The sequence below is a fragment of the Rattus norvegicus genome, chromosome 15 (genome assembly GCF_021556685.1).
Source record: "Rattus norvegicus strain SHRSP/BbbUtx chromosome 15, alternate assembly SHRSP_T2T, whole genome shotgun sequence".
Taxonomy (NCBI): Eukaryota; Metazoa; Chordata; class Mammalia; order Rodentia; family Muridae; genus Rattus; species Rattus norvegicus.
Genome location: NC_141548.1, coordinates 28,018,373 through 28,045,052, shown reverse-complemented (window position 1 = coordinate 28,045,052; position 26,680 = coordinate 28,018,373). Strand labels below are relative to the sequence as shown.

Sequence of the window (26,680 nt, the reverse complement as noted above, 5' to 3'; positions counted from 1 at the left end):
GTGTGTGAACGGTCAAAGGGCAACTTGCAGTAGTCAGTTCTCTCCTTCCATCAAGTGGGTGGGAAAGAAGAGTACATTGTGCCAGTTGAACCAGCAATTAGAGCCAACAGATATGACATAAGTTGTTACTGAAACAGCTATTGGTATACATTGTTATATGTTATAAGTTGTTATTGAAACAGCTCTGGTACACATTATTATATGTTTTTACTCTCTGGTTCAGGCCAATCCTTGCTTCATTTTTCTGGATCTTTAACACATTTTGACTAGAGCAGATTGCATTCTCCCATTTAAGCTTCTGTGTGGCTCTGTGCTTTCTGCTGTGGGGTGCAACTTTGTATCACTCACTTGATTTATCCTGTTCCCCCTTGACCGAAGACAATGGGAAACTCCCCTTCATGGCCATGCTCCGGAACCTGTGTAACCTGCTGCGGACTGGGATCAGTGCCCGCCACCATGAACTCGTTCTCCAGAGACTCCAGCATGAGGTAAGTGTGATCACTGGGGGATGTTTGGCTTGACTGGAGAATGCATACCCAGAGGCCAAGCTTTCCCACATGGCTGAGGCGGTCATGGCTACCAGTGGGATGTAAGAGGTATGGAAACTTACATATGTTGGGAAGGACAGCTCTCCAGGCTTAGTCGATCCTCCAGAGATTACAACAAAGAGTAATAATTTTAATGTTTACTTTGTGAGCTCAAAAACACACAGAGAGATCCCCATCTATGAATTAACTCACTTCAGGAGCAGTGTAAGAAAAAAGAAACAGGGCTCGGTGGCTGGAGAGATGGCTTCTTTTTTTTTTTTTTTTCTTTTCTTCGGAGCTGGGGACCAAACCCAGGGCCTTGTGCTTGCTAGGCAAGCGCTCTACCACTGAGCTAAATCCCCAACCCGAGAGATGGCTTCTGAAGTTGGTAAGGGCACCGGCTACTCTTCCAGAAGACTTGGATTGATTCCCAGCACCAACATGGCTGCTCACGTCCATCTAAAACTCAGTTTCCAGAGGATCTGGCGCCCTCTTCTGTCCTCCATAGTACCAGGCATACATGTGGTGCACATGCATACCTGCAGGCAAAACGCTCACAACACATAAAATATCTTTCATTTAAAAAAATAAATAGGGGTTGGGGATTTAGCTCAGTGGTAGAGCGCTTGCCTAGGAAGCGCAAGGCCCTGGGTTCGGTCCCCAGCTCCGAAAAAAAAAGAACCAAAAAATAAATAAATAAATAAATAAATAAATAAAATAATAAAAAATAAATAAAAAGAGAAATGGAGCTCGTGTGAATTCCTCTTTTACGACCTCTTTCATACCTTTCTTCCCCTCCCTCTTCCTCTTCTTCTTCTTGAGATCTGTTTTTCTCTCCTCACCTTCCTGTAAGCCTGGTAGAGTTACTGCATCATTGTCCTGGTTCTGTAGCCCCCTGGCTCCTCCTCTCCCCTCCTCCTCTGTTCACCATCCTTCTTGTTTTTCAGAAATCTGTGATTCACAGTCGGCAGTTTCCATTCAGATTCCTTAATGCTCACGACTCTCTCGATAGACTCGAGGCTCAGCTCAGAAGTAAAGGTATTCTTTCTCCTCTGCTTCCCGTTTGCCCCTCGTGTGTAAATGAGATATTCTCAGCCTCTCGCCCTGCAGGCTTAGGGTGTGGTGTAATCAGTAGCCAGACACTTACTAGTCCTAAGGGTAGGGGTTTAACGTACTAAGTGAATACACGTCGTCCGACTTGCTATTTTCCTATCACCACGCAGCATCGCCCTTCCCTTCCAATACAACATTGATGAAGCGGATAATGATTAGAAACTCAAAAAAAATCAAGAGACCTGCCAACCCGAGGTACCTGTGCACCCTGACGCAGCGGCAGCTTCGGGCGGCAATGGCTATCCCGGTGATGTATGAGCATCTCAAGCGGGAGAAACTGAGGCTGCACAAGGCCAGGTATGTGCTTGCTAGCTGGGGAAGAAATAGGACAAAGGAACTGAAGGCTGACGCTAAGGAGCCGTCTGGGAACCAGCCATTCATTATCCTCTCAGATACACTTGTCAGTCACTCAGTGCTGCAGACTTTTGTTTCCTGTCACTTTTACACCAAAACCCAGTCGTTAGCACTTATACTTACCATTGTCCTATGGAAACTATGAAACCTAAACTTCTCCAGCTTCCACTTTGTTGCTTGAGATTGTTCCGTTGGTCCCGATGGAGTCAGGAAATGTATGTAGCCTCCCTTGTTGCATGCCAAGTTATAAGTGGGCGTGAAGCACCTAATGTGGGTTGTGGGGAGTGGGAGGCTTGAACTTGGTTCCTCTGCAAGAGCACATTCTTACTCACTGAGCCATCTCTGTAGCCTGAACTGGAGTCTCTTGCTGTCACCTAAGTTGGCCTTGTATAGCCCAGGCTGGTTTCCCATGTGAGATCATCTAGCCTCAGATACCTCAGTACCAAGATTATAGCTATGTGCCACCATGCTCAACCTAATCTCGTTAGTGTAGTTGATGGCTTATGCCTCGATGGTTTTTGGCTTGGTTTGCATTGTTGGCATTCAGAGAACGAATTTCCTGTCATTCTGTTGTATTTATTAGCTGGAAATCTAAAAAGTGTTTCCTTCATCAGCTACAATTATTGGGAGGTGGAGGTCCGAGGATCAGGAATGTGAAGGCAATCAGGTCTATGTGAGACCTTATCTCAAAAATAAGTCCCCTCACCCCCATCCTGTGGCTGGAGTTCAGGGTTAAGAACACTGGATGCAAATCTCAGCCCTCAGAGCTCAGGGAACCCTACAGAAGAGGAGACAGGAAGACAACAAAAGCCACAGGGGATGGAGGACGCCGAGAAAACGAGGCCTCTAATTCAGTGTGGTCAAAGTTCATACGAACTCGCAGAGGCTGAGGTCACGTGCCCAGTGCCCCCATGGGTGTGTCCCAGGTCCTCTGTGTATCTATTATGGCTTCCAGCTTAGCGTCTGTGCGACTCCTGCGTTTGTGAACAAGTGGGTCATTGATTCTTGAACCTTCTCTCGGGCTCTTTCCCTTCTCTTCGCTTGTCTTCTTCAACTTTGGCGTGACCATCCATGTATTATCTTATATTTTGATTTGTTATATTTTATTATCTCTCAGAGGCTTGCTCTTTTTTAATAGACAGAGAGGGAGTAGTGGATCTGGATCGGAGAGAAGGTGGAGAGGAACTGGGAAGAGTAGAGGGAACGAGTCTGTAATCAGGATGTATTTTGTGAGAAAACAACCTGTATCTAATAACAGGAAAACAGCAAAACCGCCACCTATAACAACAACAAACCCATCAAAAAAAGTTAAAAAACAAACACTGGCTGCTTTTCAGAAAATCTGGGTTTGAATCCCACTCACCATGCGGTAGCTCACAGCTGTCTTTAACCCCGGTCTCAGGGGATCCAACACCATCTTCTGGCCTCTGCAGGCACTGCACGTGGGTGGCACACCGCTACACACGTAGGCAAAATGCACACCCATACAAAATAATAAAATGATTTTGAAAAGTGAATACCCCCTAATGAACTTGTGTCCGCTAAGCCATGCCTCTTAGAGCAAATCTAGATGAGCATGGCAGGCGCTCTCAGTGCTGGCTTTGCTAGGGACACCCGCTTGCCTGCCATGGTCTGTGTAAGAGTCCTTCGGTGTGGAGAAAAGTAAAATTTCTCTCCCAGCAGTGGAGGTGGGCTGTGGGAGGATGGGATAGTGCGTAGGGAGGGAGAGAGAGGGTTTAGTATTGAAGCGGCATGTTTTGTCTTCCCGTCTGGTTCAGAGTCACAGACGGACGAGCTTCTGAGTCCCGTGTCTCTGTCTTCTCTTGCTGCAGACAGTGGACCTGTGACCTTGAGTTGCTGGAGCGGTATCGCCAGGCCCTGGAAACGGCCGTGAACATCTCTGTAAAGCACAACCTACCCCCGCTGCCAGGCCGAACCCTCTTGGTCTATCTCACAGATGCAAATGCCAACAGACTTTGTCCCAAGAGTCACTTGCAAGGGGTAAAGGAAAAAAAATACATCTTCCAAGGGGCTGGCAGGATGTTGGGTCTTGAGAGGGTGTTGTTACCCTCTGGATCTCTGGGAACCGCACAAACAGAAAAAAATGGTGTGGGCTTGCTTCTAAATGCTATCCTGGAACAGTTTTAGTCAGTCTCGCTTATGGATCGTAATACAAGCATTTCAAGCTTGACTAGCTAATTATGATCTCTGAATTTCTGTCACAAGTATGTCTCGCACCCACCTTACTGCGCACCAGTATTGACTTGGGCAGGGATTCTGCCGTCTTCCTGCCCCCCACCTCCACCCAAGTCACTTCTTCCAGAGAACGGCTGAAGACGACCCCTCCTGAGAGACCCAGAGTCTTTATTTCCCCAAACCAGGCATTTGGCCTCTAGAACTGGAGAGGCGGAGGTGGGTTCTAAAGTCTTTTTCCCGACCATGCTCTGCTCCATCAGCCTCCCCTGAACTATGTGCTGCTGTTGATCGGGATGATGATGGCTCGGGCGGAGCAGACGACAGTTTGGCTGTGTGGGACAGGAACTGTGAAGACACCAGTACTTACAGCCGACGAAGGTATCCTGAAGACTGCCATCAAACTTCAGGCTCAAGTCCAGGTCAGAAACACGTCCCTGCTATCCAGAAATATATAAATGACAGAAGGCTGGGCTCATCTCGCTGAATAATAGTAATAGTAAGAGTGCACACCTTCAATTCCAGCACAGGGGAGCAGAAGAAATGCAAGTTTGAGGTTAACCTGGGGTACATAGTGCTCCCTCCCTCCCTCTCTCATTAAGCCAGGTGGCACATAACTTTAATCCCAGCACTTGAGTAGCAGAGGCAGGCAGATCCCTTTGAGTTCAGTGTCAGCCTTATGTACATAGTGAGTTCCAGACCAGTCAGGACTATGTAGGGAAACACTCTCTCAAGAAAGGAAAAGGGGGGGGGGGGGAGGCACAGATGTATTTAACTTTGAAGATTTCTCAAACAAATGGACACTTGCTTTCTTTATTGGTTATATTAGTCCTTTGTTGCCGTAGTGAAATACTGGAGGCCAGTTAACGTCGTAAAGGAAAGATGTTTCTCTTGCTCACAGTTCTTGAGGCTAGAGGGTACGGCTGACTCTGGTAACACACATGGAAGACAACAATTACTATTAAGTCCTGGGGTTGGGGATTTAGCTCAGTGGTAGAGCGCTTGCCTAGCAAGCGCAAGGTCCTGGGTTCGGTCCCCAGCTCCGGAAAAAAGAAAAAAAAAAAAAAAGATTACGTCCTGAACCAAGGGAGAAAGTGATGGTTCAGGTTCAGGTTTTTACAACTTACGTTTGCAGGGACGCAGAGACACCTTAGAGTCTTCCCAGAGTGCTTCTAGAATACCCTAAAGTCATCTCGATGGGTCTCACCTATCAATACCATGGACCAGCTAAGCCCCCTCTCTTTACCTCACAGTGGGATCAAATTTCAACCCAGGAGCCAATGCTCTGCATCCAGAGCCGGGCACTGACACCTCAGAACAACCTTGTAATCCAAGTTTCTTTCCTTCAGGAGTTAGAAGAAAATGATGAGTGGCCCCTGGAAACTTTTGAGAAGTACCTGCTATCTCTGGCTGTGCGAAGGACCCCTGTGAGTCCTACTCCGTTCCTAGGAAACCCCTCCTAGCATTTCCCGGACAACCTGCTCTTGTCTGTTGTCTCCTGTAGCTGAGGCTAGCCTTCCATATCTGGTTCTCCTGCCTTCCACCTCCCAAGTGCTGACTCACAGATGTGGGATATGTGCCTCGTTGCCTCTTATTTCTTGACCTTTCTAAACAATCCGTCATACTTTGCGGGGTTCTGTCAGTTCACTGCTTAGTGTAGTCCCTCGGACAGGGCGCTCCGAAATCTTTAATGATGAATGGAAAATGGGAGTGTTGTTTCATAATGGTTGCTAGTGCCCGGGGTATAAATTGTTCCGCCGTGGCAGCCTTCAAGCTACCGGCATTGTGCCATTGACTATAGAGCTGTGCAGAGATACTCAGAAGCTTGTCCATTGCATTGTATTTCCACAGTACTGGGGTGGAAAGATTCTCAGGGTTAGATCATAGTGCAACGAAGTAAGATAATTAGAAGACGATATACTTGGAGAACGTATTACCAGTGTCTTAAATATGGTAGAAATACTGTAGCATTGAGAACTGAAGTCAGGACAAGTGCTCCACCCTGAACTACACCCATAAGCCCTTTATTTATCAAACCGAATGTTTAAAATGGCCAGGGAGAGAATTTACTTAACTGAGCATGCCCAAGGTCCACACCAATAAATATAAAATAGCCACCCTTAAGAACTAGCCCACAGCCAGGCATGGTGACACACTCCTTTAATCCCAGCAGAAATAGGAGGTAAGGTGATCTCTGTGAATTCAAGGCCAGTCTGGTTTACATAATGAGGTCCAGAACAACCAGAACTACACAGAGAACCTGTCTCCAAAAACAAACAACAAACAAACAAACAAACAAACAAACAAACACCAACAAAGTCACAAAACGAGCTTTCTTCTCTCACGAGCATGAATGAGCTGTACAACACTTCCCCTCACTTCCCCAACACTTCCCCCGGAGCTGAGGACTGAACCCAGGGCCTTGTGCTTGCTAGGCAAGTGCTCTACCACTGAGCTAAATCCTCAACCCTTCTTTTCTTCCCATCCTGCTGTCCCTGATTCTTTGATGCCACCCTAAGTTGGGGTGTAGGGGCATCCCTTCTAACCATTCTTCGAGCTGCACTTTCCTTTCCCCTCAGAGTTCTAACCCCGCAATCCTTAGACACATCGATGCTCTGGGCCCATCCGTGTCTATTTTAGCCTCGATCCCTGGTCTCAGCCTTCTCTTCATCTTACAGATTGACAGGGTCATCCTGTTCGGCCAAAGGATGGATACGGAGCTGCTGAATGTAGCCAAACAGATTATCTGGCAGCATGTGAATTCCAAGTGCCTCTTCGTCAGTGTCCTCCTACGGAAAATGCAGTACATGTGAGAATGCTGATTGTTCTTGTCCAGGGTCTGAAGTCAGTGACCCATATTTCCTGTCTGCTCCTGCCAAAGTCTCCATTGGTTCATGCTCTTGTCTCTTGCCTTCTTGCTTTATTAATTCTACTGAATTTAAGTTTCCAGGACCTCCTTTGAAGTCTTTTTGCCCCTGTGTGCTGTTAGATAATGGACCTAGAGTTTTGCTCCTTCTAGACAAGCATCCTATCACAATAATTCTATTCAGACAAGATTGGGTGCACTCAGGGTAATACGGCTATTGATCACAAAACCATTATACAGAGGTGAGGTGTATATCTTAAAGTGTTGGGGAGAAGAGTCTATGTATGTAGCCTTGGCTGGCTTTGAACTTGCTATCTTCCTGTCTTCCAGGGCAGGTGCTGGGATTGCAGGTGTAAGCCACCACACCTGTCTCCAGGCATGGATTTTGGTGCTTAGTGACTGCTTCTTCCTTTGCCAGGTCACCAAATTTGAATCCCAATGATGTGACGCTCTCGGGCTGCACTGACGGGATCCTGAAGTGAGTACACAGTGGGCATCAGAGGGGGATGGAAGCTACATTAGGATAAGCTTAAGGGGTTCTCTATGCCTGTTAGTTTATTTATTTTTCAAAATACGATGGTTTATTTTCTTGCACAGACATCTAGGCTTATCGGCAACCCAGTGTGATAGTCGTAATGTTTGATCCCTCTCAATGGCCTCTACCTGCTGGCTAAAGATGGTGCCTCAGCTCTGTGTTATATCCATCCAAGTTTATGCTCTATCCAATAAGTAAGAGGAAAAGTGGGCTGGAGCAGTGGATCATCACTTAAGAGTACATACTGCTCTTGCAGAGGTCATGGATCTGGTGCCCAGTGCCCATGCCAGGTGGCTCCCAACTACCTGTAATTCCATCCAGCTCCTACGGGATCCAGCAACCTTGTGCAACTCCAGGAGATTTGATGCAAGTGCAGACACTGCACTTGGGCACACAAACCCACAGACATACACGCAGGCACATAATTAATTTTTGAAAAGGAGATCTTTCCAATCTTTCATTGAGTTATTATTTGCAATGATTACATATAATTTTTCCTCGGGATCTTTTTTTTTTTTTTTTTCCGGAGCTGGGGACTGAACCCAGGGCCTTGCGCTTGCTAGGCAAGTGCTCTACCACTGAGCTAAATCCCTAACCCCTTACATATAATTTTTAATTCACCGCCTTATTTATTTCCTTATATTTTCTAGCTTTTGAAATTAAGTTATAATTACATCATTTCCCCCTTCTTTTCCTCTCTCCAACCCCTCCTGTGGTTTCTTCCTCTTGCTTCCTCTCATATATATAGTCTCCTTTTCTCTGTTACTATTATACACACACACACACACACACACACACACACACACACACACACAAGACTATAACTGGCTCAGTTCATTTGGTGTTACTTGAATGTGAATGATTTCAGGGCTGAGCACTGGTATTGGATAACAAAGTTAGGGCCCTCATCCCTGGGGAAGACTTTCTTCCACCTTCAGCATCCCTTAGCTGCCTATGGTTCTTTGTTTAGAGTGGGACCCAGTGAGCCTCCCAGTGGTGTACTTGTTCAGGTTTTGCTTAGGCAGCCACACGGAGACATAGCAGATCTCTCTGAGTTTGAGGTCAGCTTGGCCTACATAGTGAGCTCCAGGCTAGCCAAGAGACTTTGTTTCGAGAGAGAGGGAGAGGGGAGAGATATAAAGAAATGATATTACTTTTATTTTATGTGTAGGGGTGTTTTGCCTGCATGTGTGTATATGCCTGATGGACAAGGCCAGAAGGGGGCGTTAGATTCCATAGAACTGGCATTACAAACAGATGTGAGCATCTATGTGGGCATGTGATGTGGGTGGTGGGAACCTTCCTCTGGAAGAGCTGCCCGTGCTTTCTAACCTCCGTGTTTGTTTCCTCTCCTCGTTTTCTTTGGATGTCACTCACACTCTTTAACTTGTATTAGGAAGCCTCAAGCAATAGGGAGTCACTGTAGCTGATCACCCAGGACAGGGATGGTCTTGACCTGTAACTTTGGCTCAGCCCAGTTTTCTAACAGGGATCTAAGCTCACCGTGCACAGTGAGTGGGAGGGGCTGGGGCTGGTGACATCATTCATCCCTAGTGTTCTGTAGTCTTATTTTCCAGTATACTTTCCTGGCTTATGGTTATCTTTTTAGTTTGGCTTAGTTTTTTTTGTTTGTTTGTTTGTTTGTTTTTTTTTTGAAATGGGGTCTCAGTATATAGCCTGGGCTCACCTCGACTTGTGATTCCCCCAGCTCAGGTTGAGAATGTGAACATGACGTGCCAGGTCTGCTCTATGGCTGTCTTCCTAAGGGGAGCCACTGGACCTGGCAGGCATGTCTTTGCTGTCTGCTTCTCTTGGGACACCTTCCTGCCTCTGATCGCTAATATTCTGTTTTCATCACGCTTTTTTTGTCAGGTTCATTGCGGAGCATGGAGCCTCTCGTCTTCTGGAACATGTGGGCCAACTAGATAAGATATTCAAGATCCCTCCACCCCCAGGAAAGACAAAGGTCTCACCTCTCCGGCCGCTGGAGGAGAACAACCCTGGTCCCTTCGTTCCTATTTCCCAGCATGGGTCAGTCTAGGCTGTGTGACTTTGTGAACTGGGAGGGTTGCCATGAGAACCTGGAGAAATCCCGTGACTGCCATTCCGGCTGCTACGGGGGCGTTTGCGTTTGTTCTCTTTACTGAGGTTTTCTTTTTTTTTTTTTTTTTATTTGGAGCTGGGGACTGAACCCAGGGCCTTGCGCTTGCTAGGCAAGCGCCCTACCACTGAGCTAAATCCCCAACCCCCATACTGAGGTTTTCTTTCCCCAGGCAGGGGCTTCCTGGAAACTGTCAGACTGTGTACCTACCCCTTGCTTTACCAGAGGAAAAAATGTTTGAATGTAGGGAGGGCAACAGGTTCCATGTCGATATAGCCAGGGCTTAGGCAAAAGGTTTAGAGCACAGGCTCTGGCTTTTCACACGGGGTTTGCCAAATGATAGCTTGGTTGTTTTAATGTCTTTTTTTTTTTTAAAGATGTATTTATTTTATTTATGTGAGTACTCTGTCACTGTCTTCAGACACACCAGAAGAGGGCATCAGATCCCATTACAGATGGTTGTGAGCCACCATGTGGTTGCTGGGAATTGAACTCAGGACCTCTGGAAGAGCAGTCAGTGCTCTTAACCATTGAGCCATCTCTCTAGCCCCTGTTTTAATGCCTTAAAGATAGAGCTAAGAATAAGGTTAAAGTTTGCCTCAAAGTATCAATCTCACTGATCGAATCATAACTTTTTAATAGTGATTTTTCTGAAGAAAGAGGCACATAAGAAATGGCAAGTGGGGCTCAAGCTTCAGGTTTCTGCAATTGGTCCCACAGCTAGAATACAATCCAGAGGCCTGTAGGACACCCTTCTGCTGTCTGCCATAGGGTTTACACCCAGTGAGTGCAGAAGGGTCATTGCACCTGTAACTGTGCGCTTGAAGCTGACCCTGACCGCTAGCCTGAGCTCGACCCTCCACTTACCCCCAGATGGCGCAACATCCGGCTTTTCATTTCGTCCACTTTCCGAGACATGCATGGGGAACGAGACTTGCTGATGCGATCTGTTCTGCCAGCGCTGCAGGCCCGAGCGTTCCCCCACCGCATCAGCCTTCACGCCATTGACCTGCGCTGGGGAATCACGGAGGAAGAGACCCGCAGGAACAGGTGCAGGGCCAAGGGGCAGAGGGGCTGGTCGGGGGCGGGGGTGGTGGTGGTGGTGGTGGTGGAGCGGACTGAGTGGAGGAACTCAAGGGACCAGGATTGGGACTGCAGGAACAAATGAGAGTGAGGGCGGGCTTTACTTTTCAGATACCTACAGGAACTTTATCTTCATTTTGCCCAGCGTGGTTCAGGGGCCCGCCCCCTCTGTATTTGTGCTTGTGTTGTTTGAAACTGCCCCCACCCAGTGACTCCTTCCCATTCCCTAATCATACCTACAGACAACTGGAAGTGTGCCTTGGGGAGGTGGAGAACTCTCAGCTGTTCGTGGGGATCCTGGGCTCCCGCTATGGCTATACTCCCCCCAGCTATGATCTGCCTGACCACCCCCACTTTCACTGGGTAAGGCAGACGAAGTTGGAGGGGCTGGGGAAGAAACAGGGGCGGGGAAAAAAAAACCCTGACAGGAGTCCAGGGATGATGCGCCAGCATGTCCTTGAGTCTTGATGTCAAACACTGGCCAGACCACAGCCTAGATGAAGCAGTTCCTGTGAGAAGGATTTCTGCCCTGGGTTCTCAGAGGGTTGAAGGTTGATCACTTAGTCTTTGCCATCAGATAGATGGTTTAGGTAAAAGAATCAGGAGTTCCAGGCTAGCCGGGGCAACTAAGTGACATTGTTTCAGAATATAATGAAAAAGGTCAGGGTAGCCAGGCATGGTGGCTCATGCTTTTAATGACAGCACTGGGATGTGAGAGGCAGAAGGCTCTCTGAATTAGAGGCTAGCCTGGTTTATGTTAGTAAGTCCCAGGCCAGACAGGGCCACATAGTGAGACTCCCCGCTCCCTACGTCCCTCTCTCTCTCTCAGTCTCTCTCTCTGTCTGTCACACACACACACACACACACACACACACACACACACACACACACACACACACACACACGGGTCTGGGAATATAACTTTGTGGTAGAATACTTGCCTACCACATGTATGGTTCTGAATCCAATCTTCAACACTGAGGAAAAAAGTATATTTTAAAATACTAATCGTTAGCTGGTAACTATATTTTACTGCCTGTCTCTGGGGTAGGACACAAGCTCACTGAGATAAGGGTGATCTCAGGCATTCGAAGGCTTCCAGAGATGGGTTGATGCTTGGGGCTGACAGCCTGTGTCTTCCCTCTTTGTGTAGACCCAGCGATACCCTTCGGGGCGCTCTGTAACAGAGATGGAGGTGATGCAGTTCCTGAACCGTGGCCAACGCTCGGAACCCTCTGACCAAGCTCTCATCTACTTCCGAGATCCTGGTTTCCTTAGGTACCCTCTGTTGCTACCAGGTTAAATTTTCCTCCACAGAAAGTCAGACAGGTCCAGTTCTCAATCCCCACCATTCAGTGCTGAAAGAGACACAGGCCTCAGAAAGCATGCTTTTGGCAGCTCAAGTCAGATCTCAATCTGAATGCAAAGTTTCAGGGGGCCAGAGCCTTACCTCCTGGCTGAGGACAGGAGATGAGGGTCTGAGTCTGGCCCCACCCCTGGGGTATCTTTTGTGGTCAGCTCTGTGCCAGATGTCTGGAAACCTGACTTTATTTCCGAGTCAGAAGAGGCTGCACATCGGGTCTCAGAACTGAAGAGATTCCTACAGGAACAGAAAGAGGTTACCTGCCGCAGGTACGCTGACAGAGGTGGAGGCACCTACCCATTGGAGGTGTGGTGCAGGGAGCCAGGCTTACTCTGACTGCTTGGGTTCTGTTTTCCCTACAGGTACTCCTGTGAATGGGGAGGCGTAGCAGCCGGCCGGCCCTATACTGGGGGCCTGGAGGAGTTTGGACAGTTGGTTCTCCAAGATGTGTGGAGCGTGATCCAGAAGCGTTACCTGCAGGTCAGCAGGGATGCTAGTGACAGACGGGGAGCGAGCTTGGTAGTTCTGCGTGGGAAGCAAGTTGCTGGGTTTTAGGACAAGAGGGCCCAAGAAACACGGAAACATAATCAGTGCTCTTTGACCCTCAGCCTGGGGCCCAGTTGGAGCAGCCAGGATCCATCTCAGAAGAGGATTTGATCCAGGCCAGCTTTCAGCAGCTGAAGAGCCCACCGAGTCCCGCACGGCCACGCCTTCTTCAGGATACCGTGCAACAGCTGATGCTGCCCCACGGGAGGCTGAGCCTAGTGATTGGGCAGGCAGGACAGGGAAAGACTGCCTTCCTGGTATGAGCCTCAGTCAGGAGGAAGCGCTTTGGGGCTAAGGGCGGGAGATCGCGCACATACCGAAATGTAAACGTGGTTCTGTTTCACCCCATCCAGGCATCCCTTGTGTCGGCCCTGAAGGTTCCCGACCAGCCCAATGTGGCCCCGTTCGTTTTCTTCCACTTTTCAGCAGCCCGCCCTGACCAGTGTCTTGCTTTCAACCTCCTCAGACGCCTCTGTACCCATCTGCATCAAAAACTGGGAGAGCCGAGCGCTCTCCCCAGCACTTACAGGTGTGTACCTCAAGATTAGCCAGTTGTGTCGCTGTTCCTGCTTCCCTACCTCTCTGACCCTGGCGTCTCCACACACAGAGGCCTGGTGTGGGAACTGCAGCAGAAGCTGCTCCTCAAATCTGCCCAGTGGCTGCAACCAGGCCAGACTTTGGTCCTTATTATCGACGGGGCAGATAAGTTGGTGGACCATAATGGACAGCTGATTTCAGACTGGATCCCCAAGTCTCTTCCGCGGGTGAGTGTGAGGCCAAGCTGAGACAGGAGGAAGGTTGGAAAGGTGCGGTGGGCGATCAGGATGGGGACCTCTCTAATGCTGTTCTTTTTTCCCCCTCTACCTCTCTGTTCCTTTGTGCAAATGTCACAGCGAGTACACCTGGTGCTGAGTGTGTCTAGTGACTCAGGCCTGGGAGAGACCCTTCAGCAAAGTCAGAGTGCTTATGTGGTGGCCTTGGGGTCTTTGGTCCCGTCTTCAAGGGCTCAGCTTGTGAGAGAAGAGCTAGCACTGTATGGGAAACGGCTGGAGGAGTCACCTTTTAACAACCAGGTTGGACCCAGACCAGGGTTTGTGGGGATGTGGGGTGCATCAGGGAGTCATGAGGGTGCAGCTGCAGAGGCCATTAGCTGCCTTTTGGATTTCTCCAGACCTCTCTGCTAGGGGAAGTTGTTCATAAGATACCTCTGATGTGTCATAAGCCCACCCAGACTTTTCCACGGTGAACAGCCTCTCCCTGGGAAGGATGAGTGGAATTATGGTTAAGGGGTGTTAGGCTGAGGAGTGGAAGTTTTCCTGACAGGATCTAGCTGGGATGTGGGAGTTGGGTATGTTTTTGAGGTGGTGTTATATGCCCACCCTTCCATTAGACTCTCAGAGGAGGAGACCCTCGACAGTAAGCTTGGTGCTGTAGCAGAGGCAGCTGTGGTAGGCTTCCTCAATCTCCTCAGTAATGCTGAGCCCTCCACATCTGACCAGATGCGGCTGCTGCTGGCAAAGCAGGGGTCAAGCCTGCCACTGTACCTGCACCTCGTCACTGACTACCTGAGGCTTTTCACACTGTACGAACAGGTTAGTTGTTCCTTAGCCACAAAGTCTTAATGCATTTCCCATTGCTGTCTGCCATTTTGGGCTCCATTTCCCCATCTCTGACTGTCTTAGTTGCCTTTCTGTTGTTATGATAAAATATCCTGACACAAGCAATTTAGGAAGGAAGGCTTTCTTTGGCTCACAGTTGGTGTTTATAGTCTGTCTGTTGTTGCAGGGTTATAGTGGCAGGAGCTTGGAGTAGCTGGTCACATTTGTTGAGAAAGAAAGAGCTATAAATGTTGTGCTCAACACATTTTTAATGTGCAGGATATCAGCCAAGGGAATGATGCCACCCACAGTGGATAGGTCTTTCATGCTCAAGTTCCCAGGACATGAGCAGAATGAAAGCTGATTCTTGACTAAAATATTACACAAGTATTCCCTATCCAAGTTCTTGATGAAGTGCTCTTGCTCTCTGAAGCTTCTGGTATAATTTTTTTCTTAGGTTTATTTTCCATTGCCATGATAAAACACTGCCAAAGGCTACTTAAGGGTGTAAGCAGTTCTTTGCTTACAGTTCACAGGTTGAGTTCATCATGTTGGGAAGCCAAGAGGAGCTTGAGTCAGGAAGCAGAGGACGAATGCATGTTGCTCCTCAGCTTCCTTACTTTAAAAATATTATTAAATCTATTCATTTTATTTTATGTGTGAGTGTTCAACCTATATGTACACTGTGCATATGCTTGGTGCCCAGGGAGGTCAGAAGAGGGCATCAGATCCCCAGGAACTGGAGGCACAAATGGTTGTGAACCATCACGTGGGTCTGGGCATTAAACCTGAGTCCTCTTCGAGAGCAACAAGTGCTCTTCACTGCCGAGTCGACTCTCCCACTCTTAGCGTTCCTTCTAGGCCAAGATTCATCCAGGGAATGATGCTGCCTGTAGTGAGTAGGTCTTCCTCATGATACTTCCTTATGGGCGTGGCTAGACACCCATCTTTCAAGTGGTTCTAGACTCTGTCAGATTGAAAAAAAATGTTTTATATTTATTTATTATATATAAGTACACTGTCGCTGTCCTCAGACACACCAGGAAGAGGGCATCAGATCCCATTACAAATGGTTGTGAGCCACCATGTGGTTGCTGGGAATTGAACTCAGGACCTCTGGAAGAGCAGTCAGTGCTCTTAACCGCTGAGCCATCTCCCCACCACCCCCACTTTTTTTTCTTTCTTTTTTTTTTGTTCCCCCGGAGCTGGTGACCGAACCCAGGGCCTTGCGCTTGCTAGGCAAGCGCTCTACCACTGAGCTAAATCCCCAACCCCACCACCCCCACTTTTTAAAGCAGGTTGAAAATTAACACTATCTATCATATCATCTTTCATCTTTTGCTGTCTTTGGCCACCCGTTCCCTATCTTTGTCTGATTCTGACTTCTCTCTCAACTGTTTTTCTTTACCTTTTCATTCCTTCCCGCTGTAGTTCTTGCTACTCTGCCCTCTCTTGTACTGTCGGAGTCACCTGTCTGCCTCCCGCACACCCCCTCCCCCCACACACACACAAAGCCTCCTCTTCCTTCACTCCCAGGTGTCTGAGAGACTTCGAACCCTGCCCGCCACTCTCCCACTGCTGCTGCAGCACATCCTGAGCACCTTGGAGCAAGAGCATGGCCATAACGTCCTTCCTCAAGCTTTGACTGCCCTTGAGGTCACGCACAGTGGTCAGTGGTTGGCGAAGGATGGGAGGCTGAGGGTCACCTATTGGCTAACCTTAGTTCTGCTGGGATATTAGCTAGAGATGCCAGGAGGGGGTCATGTATAATGGAGAAGGGCTCCCTGTGTGGTTTGGGCTGTCAGAGAGTTTGCATTTTCAGGTCTGACTGTGGACCAGCTGCATGCAGTCCTGAGCACGTGGTTGACTTTGCCCAAGGAGACTAAGAGCTGGGAAGAGGCAGTGGCTGCCAGTCACAGTGGAAACCTCTACCCCTTGGCTCCATTTGCCTACCTTGTCCAGAGTCTACGCAGGTAATGCTGCCCCAGCTGAGCTCTCAGCAGCCTCACTGCCTCTCCAGTCAGGACATCGTTAGAGTCTTTCCTCATCCCACCCTTTCTTTGGTATAGCCCCACGCTTGCCTCCCAGATCCTGAACGCTGATCTACAGTGGGAATGCCAGCACATCGCTGTGCCAGCATGTCCACTGAACGGCTCTGTTTCTCCTCCCTCATTCTTCTCCCCTCTTCTCTTGAGGACAGTTTACTAGGCGAGGGCCCCGTGGAGCGCCCTGGCGCCCGCCTCTGCCTCTCTGATGGGCCTCTGAGGACAGCAGTTAAACGTCGCTATGGGAAAAGGCTGGGGCTAGAGAAGACTGCGCATGTCCTCATTGCAGGTGATTACAGCCTGGCCAGGAGTACGGGGCTTGGGCCTGGAGGTCAGGACCACACACTGGCCACTGGGTAGATAACTCTGTAGCAGCCTAAGAACTCGCATGTGCTGCAGCGGAACGCCCTTCTCAATGTCTGCTCTTGCAGCTCACCTCTGGAAGATGTGTGACCCTGATGCCTCAGGCACCTTCCGAAGTTGCCCTCCCGAGGCTCTGAAAGATTTACCTTACCACCTGGTTAGTCCCCGGACCTCTTAGATTCCTTAGTCCACACATCGGCTTGGGCTGTTCTTAGATTGCTCTCCGCTCTCTCACCAACCCCACCCGGTGCCAGGTAGCCTCTTACACACTCCCTCTACCTTCTTTGGGTTTTTCTGCTGTCCTTCTTCTGGTTCTTTCCCCAGGTCCTGGGTGTAAGTCCTAGGTGCACAGGCATGATCTAACACTAGCCTACTCTTCCTCACCAGCCATTTTACATTCCTCATGAGTCCAATCTGCTCTCCCCAGCTCCAGAGCGGGAACCATGGTCTCCTTGCAAAGTTCCTTACCAACCTCCATGTGGTGGCTGCATATCTGGAAGTGGGTCTAGTCCCGGACCTCTTGGAGGCTTACGAGCTCTATGGTGAGATGTCATTACATTCTGTCTTTTGAGAATGGGACACCCTGCTCAAGGGGAGGCGTGAACAGCAGCTGGCCAAATTTCCATCCCAACCTAAAAATGCCCTAAATGTAAGCAAATGATTCTGAGGAAAACCCTTTGCTTCTTCAGTAGCATTTCTCAGTTTGCACTGTACAGTAAATTATCTAGGACGTTTGTCAACATTTCAGATTCTGAGGACACAAGATTTCACCTTCCTAGGTCTTTAGTGGAAGCCAAAGCTCTGTGTTTTGAGTAGGTGCTCCTGGTGTGATAGTCCCTTAGAGACTTAAAAACTTAAACACACCTTATAATTATCCTTGGTGCTGAGGTTAATGGAGTCTAGGCTGACTTCCTAATGACACTGTGTTTTCTGACCTCCACTCCCTTAGTGTGTGTGTGTGTGTGTGTGTGTGTGTGTTTGTGTGTTTGTGTGTATGTGTGAGCGTGTGCATGCGGATGCTTGTGTGGTTTTGTATGGGTGTGTATATGTTTGTGTGTGCGTGTGTATGTGTGTGTATGTATGTGTGTTTTTGTATGAGTGTGTATGCATTTGTGTGCATGTGTATATGTGTGCTTTTGTATGTGTGTGTGTATGTACATGTGTTTGTGTGAGTGTGTCTATGTGTGTTTTTATAGGTGACTGTGTCTATTTCTGTATGAGTTTGAGTGTGTTTGTGTGTTTGTGTGTATGTGTGTTTTGTGAGTGAGTGTGTGTGTGTGTGTGTGTGTGTGTGTGAATATGCACACAGTAGTAGCTGTTAGTTGTCTGTTGCTCTCCACCTTATTCTGCTGAGGCAGGGTCTCTCACTGAATCTAGAGCTCACTGTTTCTTGGTTAGACCAGCAAGCTCCAGCACTGGGGTTACGGGCACATATGGCTGCTGGGATCTGAAAATCTCCCTCTCTCTCTCTCTCTCTCTCTCTCTCTCTCTCTCTCTCTCTCTCTCTCTCTCCAAAAATAGCTTCTTCAAAGCCTGAAGTGAACCAGAAGCTCCCGGAGGCAGATGTTGCTGTATTCCACAACTTCCTGAAACAACAGGCTTCACTCCTTACCCAGTATCCTTTGCTCCTGCTCCAGCAGGCAGCTAGCCAGCCTGAAGAGTCACCTGTTTGCTGCCAGGCCCCCCTGCTCACCCAGCGGTGGCACAACCAGTGCATACTGAAATGGATTAATAAACCCCAGACCTTGAAGGGTCAGCAAAGGTAAGACCCTTGAGCCTAGCTCTGGTAAGCCTTTCAGAGCAGCGGGTGGCCCTTTCAGAGAAAAAGGCAGGACAGACTAGAACTATTGTGGAGAGAGGGAAATGCAGAACTTGATTCCCATTGGCTTTCTTTTCCTCACTTCTTCTTTCTCCCTATTTTTTCTCCCTCTCTAGCTTGTCTCTGCCAATTTCCTCATCCCCAACTGCTGTGGCCTTCTCTCCTAATGGGCAAAGAGCAGCTGTGGGGACTGCTGGTGGGACAATTTACCTGTTGAACTTGAGAACCTGGCAGGTATGACAACGGAAGGCAAGACAGAGTGACTGTCAGAAAACCCTCAAGTAGTGCCCTGAAGGTCTAGGCAAGCCAAACACATCCCTAATACTCTGGCTGATTCAGCAACTTCATTCAACTTATATCAAATTAGACATCTCAGTGGAAGGCTCATTCAACAACAGCTGGGTATGAGAGTTCACACTTGTAATCCCAGGATCAGGGAGACTGGGACAGGAGGATTGTGCGTTCAAAGCCAGCCTTGGACTGTGTAGAGCAAAAACGGAACCCAAATAACGGATCTGACCCTGCAGCGTTGCCACGCAGCTTCCACATGACTTAGTGTTTTGAGGAACACAGGGCTCAGAACCGGGACCCAGCTGTTGACATCAGACAATCTCTGAGAGTTGTGTAGGTAGAGGAGGACTTTGAATGGAGAAAGGCAGGCCTTCTGGCTTGCACAGGGAGCCTTAGCAAAGACACAGGAGAGAGTGGTTCTGTAAATGGCTGTGCATGATCACAGCAGTGGGTAACACCAGACAGGAGAGGGGAGACAGCTGCAACTTACTCTCCTTCCTCAAACCACCCCCTCACCCCTGTGCACTTGCAGTCATGTAACGCCTTTTCCCTAGAACCCTGAAGGTCACCCCACTTTGATTATGAGGTACACTTGAGCCTCACTGAAATGTGTTTGGGCTGGGAATGTAGATAGCCAAGGACTTAAACTCCCTTTGCCTTGGCCTCCTTTTTATGGCCGGGGCCTGCAATGGGTTGAATTTGGAGGACTAGGGGGTCACCTGAGCCCCACTTCCCAACTGGCCGTTTCAGGAGGAGAAGGCTCTGGTGAGTGGCTGTGATGGGATTTCCTCTTTCGCGTTCCTGTCAGACACTGCTCTTTTCCTTACCACCTTCGATGGGCTCCTGGAGCTTTGGGACCTGCAACATGGTTGTTGGTAAGACTTCCCCGCGACTCTGAGTAAGAAACCCTGAGAGAAATGAGTGAAGAGGGAGCCTAATTGTCAGATGACCCCAGGACCCTGACTTAGTCTTCCTGGGGCAGGGTGTTCCAGACCAAGGCCCACCAGTACCAAATCACTGGCTGCTGCCTGAGCCCAGACCGCCGCCTGCTGGCCACCGTGTGTTTGGGAGGATACGTAAAGGTAACAAAGAGTGGCCCTCAGCCATGAACCAAGTCTGATTTTGTTGCTCACCGTGGCATGACTGCTTGTCCTAGGGAAACCTAGCTGAGGCAGGGGACGAGATAAGGTAACCCCCAGGAGCTCCAGGGCTGAGAGGCTCTGCCATTTGTGTCCAGTACCCTGGTTTCTCCTCTCTCTCTTCTCCAGCTGTGGGACACAGTCCAGGGCCAGCTGGCTTTCCAGTACACCCATCCCAAGTCTCTAAACTGCATCACCTTCCACCCAGAGGGGCAGGTGGTAGCCACAGGCAACTGGTCTGGCATCGTGACCTTCTTCCAGGCAGATGGACTCAAAGTCACCAAGGTAGGGAGGTCCAGGAGAACACGCGGGACCACTCAGTGAAAGTGGAGAATGACAGCTGCATGTCATTTTGAGCCCATATTGAGAAAAGGCTCTGTTGTTTCTATCTTTACACCCACGTCTAGGAACTAGGGGGCCCAGGACCCTCTGTTCGTACGCTGGCATTCAGTGCACCCGGGAAGGTTGTGGCTCTAGGCCGGATAGATGGGACAGTGGAGCTGTGGGCCTGGCAAGAGGGCACACGGCTGGCAGCCTTCCCTGCACAGTGTGGCGGTGTCTCCACCGTTCTTTTCTTGCATGCTGGAGGCCGGTTCCTGACGGCTGGGGAAGATGGCAAGGTGAGTTTCCAGAGGGTCTGTGGGCTCAGGGACAGAGGAGCGAAAGTAGGGATGTATTCACGTAATGCTGAGGGCCTTTGTTGAGGATCCTGGGGGAGTTTGGATGGTGTGAGAGAGAAGTCTTTTGAGGGAAGATGTCACGGGGCAGGGGCAGTGGAGGTAAGTACCTTTAAACTTTTCTTGCATCCTAGGCTCAGTTATGGTCAGGATTTCTTGGCCGGCCCAGGGGTTGCCTGGGCTCTCTTTATCTTTCTCCTGCGCTCTCTGTGGCTCTCAACCCAGACGGTGACCAGGTGGCTGTTGGGTACCGAGGAGATGGCATTAAAATCTACAGAATTTCTTCAGGTATCAGAGGGGGAGTAGATGGGCTTACACCCTTGGAAAGGAGGTTCCTACGGCCTTGTTTCTTTCCCCAAAGTCTTCCTTTCATGTACTCTTTCATTTTCTAGGTCCCCAGGAGGCTCAATGCCAAGAGCTAAATGTGGCGGTGTCTGCACTGGTCTGGCTGAGTCCCAGCGTCTTGGTGAGTGGTGCAGAAGATGGCTCCCTGCATGGCTGGATGCTCAGGAGAAACTCCCTTCAGTCCCTGTGGCTGTCATCCGTGTGCCAGAAGCCTGTGCTGGGGCTGGCTGCCTCCCAGGAGTTCTTGGCTTCTGCCTCAGGTACTACTGGACAGTGCTATTGAATCATTTCTTTGAAATATGCTGGTGTCAGCCTTCGATTTATAACTAATTGTGCACGCTTATCAAAATCCATGCACATACAGTGTTTATTTACAGCTTTTGAATCCGTTCTGTCAAAGAGTCATTTTTTTTTACGCAGCTGGGGCTTCTTAAAAGCCTTGCCTCTGCTTTGTCCCTCTGGGGATTTAATGTCGGGTAGGGGTCTATTCAAGAAGCCCTGAGCGTTTGACTCCTTTGCTTTCTTGCTCTTTTGCTGGGAAATTGCCTTTGGTACCAGGGAGTGCTTGTTCTCACTTTCTCTAGGAAATTTTAAGGCTTTAAGCCTTTTTTTTTTTTTTTAAGTTTAGATTTCTGTCCCAAGTTTGGAGTCTATGCAAGTGCTTGCCCCACAGGGCATCGGTTATTAATGTAATTTTAAAAGGGTGACAGTTTCTCTCTCACCCCCAACTAACTCCCAAGTAATTGAGACAGAGACTATGTTTTTATATGATATGCTTACAACACATAGCTGAGTTATTAATGTACTCTAAATCTCTAATCTCGTCTGGCTACCTCCCAGCCAAAGTGCCCATGATACTTGCATTTTAATATTGTTCTAGGTCTCTCTGCTTCAGATGTTTTCTTCCTATGCTGCTTCTCACACTCTCTCCTCACGACTCTGTCCCCCTCTTCTCTTCTCTTCTCTTCTCTTCTCTTCTCTTCTCTTCTCTTCTCTTCTCTTCTCTTCTCTTCTCTTCTCTTCTCTTCTCTCCTCTCCTCTCCTCTCCTCTCCTCTCCTCTCCTCTCCCCTCCTCCTCTCCCCTCCCCCTCCTCTCCTCTCCTCTCCCCTCCCCTCTCCTCCCCCCCTCCTCTCCCCTCCTCCTCCTCCTCCTCCTCCTCCTCCTCTCTCTCTCTCTCTCTCTCTCTCTGCTCAGCTATTGACTAATCAGCTTTATTGACAAGTCAGAGAATAAATGAGGAGGAAGAATGTTTACACAGACTTGAAACAGGAGATACTTGGAATAAACATTATAATGCCATGTTAGATATGGGGGGCAGGGAAATCAGCATTTGAATAATACAAGGATAATCTTTACACGCTACACAAAACCATTATGGCTACGGTGTTCATCGCCCATGATTATTCTAGACTGTTTCTAGAGGGAGGAGGAGGAAAGGCACCGCAGAACCATACTGGTCCTCTGGAAGCAGAGGCTTGATCCTCACAGATGGTGAGGTGAATGTGAGTTGAGGCCTTGAGAAAAAGCTTCTGCTGCAGCTGCTGTGAGAAGTGTGGTGGGCAGTTACAGACACACGGAGCCAGACTCTTGACTTGAGTTCTGCCATGCAGAAGCTGGGGTACATGCTGTGAGCTTATGTAGTGACTGCCCCTTGCCCGGGACCTCTGCACATTCTGGTGACTCACCATCCCACTTCCTGGGAGTTGAACTCAGACACTGAGCTCTGCTTCCACAGTTTCCTCTGGCTCCTAGGCCAGTCTAGCTTCTGCTTTCAGAAAGCACTTCCCTTTCTGTTTCATCAACGCAGAGGACTTCACGGTGCGACTGTGGCCAAGACAGCTGCTGACACAGCCACATGCAGTAGAAGAGTTGCCCTGTGCGGCTGAACTCCGGGGACACGAGGGGCCGGTGTGCTGCTGTAGCTTCAGCCCGGATGGACGCATCTTGGCCACAGCGGGCAGGGATCGGGTGAGCTACAGAAGGATGTAATCCCAGGGCCCCACAGCCCCTCTGTTCCCAGATTCCTGAATGGTCTATTTCCCATTGCCCTCTTGAACTTTTTGATCTGTCAGATGTGCAGATGGGTCTACCTGCATGCCTTACGCTTTCTCTCCTTTAAAACTCCCTGCTTGAGGGCTGGAGAGATGGCTCAGCGGTTAAGAGCACCCGACTGCTCTTCCAGAGGTCATGAGTTCAATTCCCAGCAATCACATGGTGGCTCACAACCATCTGTAAAGAAATCCAGTGCCCTCTTCTGGTGTGTCTGAAGACAGTTACAGTGTACTTATATATAATAAATGAATAAATCTTAAAAAAACCTCCCCTTGGGCTGGAGAGATGGCTCAGCGGTTAAGAGCACCCGACTGCTCTTCCAGAGGTCATGAGTTCAATTCCCAGCAACCACATGGTGGCTCACAACCATCTGTAAAGAGATCAGATGCCCTCTTCTGGTGTGTCTGAAGACAGCTACAGTGTACTTATATATAATAAATAAATAAATCTTTAAAAAAAAAAAAAAAAAAACCTCCCTGCTTGAAACCAGGTGTGGTGGCACTTACCTTGGTCTCAGTACTTAGGAGATGAAGGCTCGAGGATCAGATCATTAGCTTGGGAGGTAGTCCCGGGCAAGCTTAGGCCTCATGAGACATTGTCAGATATAAACAACCCCTCTCTGAAATGGCTTCAGCACTCCATGGTCTGTGTCCTGAAGAGTCCCCGTCCTTACCTTCCCAGAATCTCCTCTGCTGGGACGTCAAGGTAGCCCAAGCCCCTCTCCTGATTCACACGTTCTCGTCCTGTCATCGAGACTGGATCACTGGCTGTACGTGGACCAAAGACAACATCCTGGTGAGTGAAGGAACGGGAAGGAGTAAGCAGGGCCCAGCAAGTATCCTGAGGGAAAACCATAATCTGCGTCTCAAACTTTTCCTAGCATCTGTTAATGATAGCCATGCTAACCTTCGCTGGCTACGTACATAGTTTATTACCACAATTAATCTTTACAGTACCCTGGAAAGTAGACCCTACCTTTATGTCTCCTTCCCAGAGAAGAAAATTGACCCCAGAAAAGCATTTTTAAGGTCATGCCAGAGATAAAGCTGAGCTGGGAGGCACTCTTTTTATTTACATTCCTTGCCCTTTTGTGTGCGTCTGTGAGCGTGTGCAGAGGGATGTGCCATTGTGCCATGCTATGCACATGGAGGTCAAAAGACAACTTGTAGTAAGTAGTCAGTGTTCTCTTTTTGCATATGGTTTCTAGGGATTGAACTTAGGTTGTTAGGCTTGGTGGTAAGCAGCTTTACCCACTGAGCCATTCTACCATCTCAGAGCCAATAAATGTTCTGATAAGAAAGCCCTCTGCCTTATTTCAGTGTTGGATAGTGAACCCAAGGCCTTGCACATACTAGGCAGGTGCTCTTTTTTATTTTTATTTTTATTTTTTAAAGATTTATTTATTATGTATACAGCATTCTGCCTGCAAGTACACCTATACACCAGAAGAGGGCACCAGATCTCGTTACAGATGGTTGTGAGCCACCATGTGGTTGCTGGGAATTGAACTCAGGACCTCTGGAAGAGCAGTCGGTGCTCTTAACCACTGAGCCATCTCTCCAGCCCCCAGGTGTTTTTGGGTTTTTTTTTTTTTTTTTGTTCTTTTTTTCAGAGCTGGGGACCAAACCCAGGGCCTTGCGCTTCCTAGGCAAGTGCTCTACCACTGAGCTAAATCCCCAACCCCCTCCAGGTGCTCTTTTTTAAAGACTTACATTTTTTAAAAAAATATTTGTGGGCTGGAGAGATGGCTCAGCAAATGGTTAAGAGCACTGACTGCTCTTCCGGAGGTCCTGAGTTCACAGGATGATCCAGCAACCACATGGTGGCTCACAACCATCTGTCATGGGATCCGATGCCCTCTTCTGGTGTGTCTGAAAGTAACTACAGTGTACTCATACATTAAATAAATAAATCTTTAAAAATAACTCTTTAAAAGTGTGTCTTTGTGGGTCTGTGCATGTGAGTACTGTGCCTGAGGCCAGGAGAGAATGATGGATCCCCTAAAACCGGAGTTCCGGGTCATTATAAGCTACCTGGTCTGGGGGGCTGAGGAGCAAATTCATATCTTCTAGAACAGGGTAGTTTTGCAACCATAGGCATTTCTAGCCCCAAAGCCCATGTTCCTAACAAGATACAGTACTGTCTCTAAAGTTTTGGAATGCTTGAGAGTGAAAGATTTATTTGAGAGTGAGAAGCTATGATTTATTTGCTCCTAAGGCGTAGAATTAATCTCAGATTATTTTCTTGGGGTTTGTGATGTTCATTTTCCCTATGTAGAAGTCTTGTGTTGTTTGTAAAAAAGATATAAGAAAGGACCCAGGCATGGTGCTGTATGCCTTTAATCCTAGCATAGTGAGTTCCAGGCCAACCAGAGCTACCTAGTGAGACCCTGTCTCAAAGTCACACAAAAAAATGCCAGAGGAATGTTGACGTTCTTGTTCCTTTCACTTGTGACTGCAGATCTCCTGCTCTAGTGATGGCTCTGTGGGACTCTGGAACCCAGAGGCAGGACAGCAACTTGGCCAGTTCCCAGGTCACCAGAGTGCCGTGAGCGCTGTGGTTGCTGTGGTAAGGCGATGGACTGCACCAGCATTCTCTGGGAGGGCCGGGAGGATCTGGGAGATGGGATGCACTAGGTGTCTAATCTCAGTGGCAAATAGTAAAACTGTGATACTTGGACTGGGTTCCAGTGTTGGGCCTGATGGTCGGTGTGCTGGGTGGCACGTGAAAACACATCCTCCTAGTGTTATGGATTTCTGGCAAGACTTTCCAAACCACTCAACGCCACAGTTCTGCATCCCTCAGCCTTTTACATCTTACAAGTTTCTGATGTTTACCTTTCCCTCTCTGGAGGGGCCAGAGGTCTTAACCAGGTATTTTCTAAGTTCTTGGTGTCTTAATCAGGAATTAAATAAAAGCACATGCAGAATGGGCTGGAGAGATGGTTCAGCAGTAAGAACGCTTCCAGAAGACCTGCATTCAATTCCCAACACCCATGTATCTCCAGGGAGACCTTGAAGCCTCTGTTCTCCTTGGGCACCTCCACTCATGTGCACACAACGCCTCCCCTACCAATTAAAATAAAAAAAAAAAAAAGCACATACACATAGACTATGAAAGCAGAGAGATCATTTTATGCAAAGCAAGTTAATACATAGGTAAGATATGCTGCCTCTGGGCAGTGTCGTGCATGCCTTTAATCCCAGCACTCAGAGACAGGTGGATATCTATGAATTCAAGGTCAGCCTGATCTATAGAGTAAATTCCCGGACAATCAGGACTAAACAGAGAAACCCTGACTCAAAAAACAAACAAGCAAAAAGACATGCTGTCCTGAGTGAAGGGTAAGGTCTGAAAGAGGGAGGAGCTGGATTCCTAGGGGTATAGGGTATAGTCTGAGTGGTTCTCTATTGTTATCGAGAGACTTGGATTAAATACGCTTTCACTTGATGCATATGTCATTTGCCACGGTGTATCTGCTTTTAATCACATGCACACCAGATAGTGACAGATTGCTTTATTACGCATGCATCCAAAACCAGTTCGGGCCAGATCAGTCCTACTGCCTTCATACCCAGACAGAAGAGAGTAGGATGGGATGGAACCTGTCTATGTTTGACGGATGTTATCGGGAAGAGAAATGTCTTCCATTGTTCACAGAGAGGAGCG

General features: G+C 48.5%; 1 protein-coding gene across 1 annotated transcript in view; it reads left to right on the top strand.

The window, feature by feature from the left end:
• The window catches only part of Tep1 (telomerase associated protein 1), a 47,627-nt gene that overhangs the window by 13,281 nt on the left and 7,666 nt on the right, over positions 1 to 26,680 (top strand). The window contains 35 exon segments of the mRNA NM_022591.2: positions 379 to 488; positions 1,475 to 1,565; positions 1,751 to 1,937; positions 3,827 to 3,995; positions 4,451 to 4,609; positions 5,537 to 5,614; positions 6,866 to 6,996; positions 7,472 to 7,531; positions 9,461 to 9,619; positions 10,563 to 10,739; positions 11,015 to 11,135; positions 11,926 to 12,050; positions 12,291 to 12,404; positions 12,498 to 12,615; positions 12,744 to 12,938; positions 13,035 to 13,210; positions 13,289 to 13,445; positions 13,575 to 13,754; positions 14,181 to 14,273; positions 15,816 to 15,948; positions 16,102 to 16,252; positions 16,480 to 16,613; positions 16,756 to 16,844; positions 17,115 to 17,229; positions 18,209 to 18,449; positions 18,623 to 18,740; positions 19,548 to 19,672; positions 19,780 to 19,879; positions 20,066 to 20,221; positions 20,344 to 20,556; positions 20,748 to 20,901; positions 21,006 to 21,218; positions 22,767 to 22,927; positions 23,693 to 23,806; positions 25,472 to 25,579. Of these exon segments, the coding sequence (NP_072113.1) occupies positions 379 to 488; positions 1,475 to 1,565; positions 1,751 to 1,937; positions 3,827 to 3,995; positions 4,451 to 4,609; positions 5,537 to 5,614; positions 6,866 to 6,996; positions 7,472 to 7,531; positions 9,461 to 9,619; positions 10,563 to 10,739; positions 11,015 to 11,135; positions 11,926 to 12,050; positions 12,291 to 12,404; positions 12,498 to 12,615; positions 12,744 to 12,938; positions 13,035 to 13,210; positions 13,289 to 13,445; positions 13,575 to 13,754; positions 14,181 to 14,273; positions 15,816 to 15,948; positions 16,102 to 16,252; positions 16,480 to 16,613; positions 16,756 to 16,844; positions 17,115 to 17,229; positions 18,209 to 18,449; positions 18,623 to 18,740; positions 19,548 to 19,672; positions 19,780 to 19,879; positions 20,066 to 20,221; positions 20,344 to 20,556; positions 20,748 to 20,901; positions 21,006 to 21,218; positions 22,767 to 22,927; positions 23,693 to 23,806; positions 25,472 to 25,579 (4,925 nt within the window).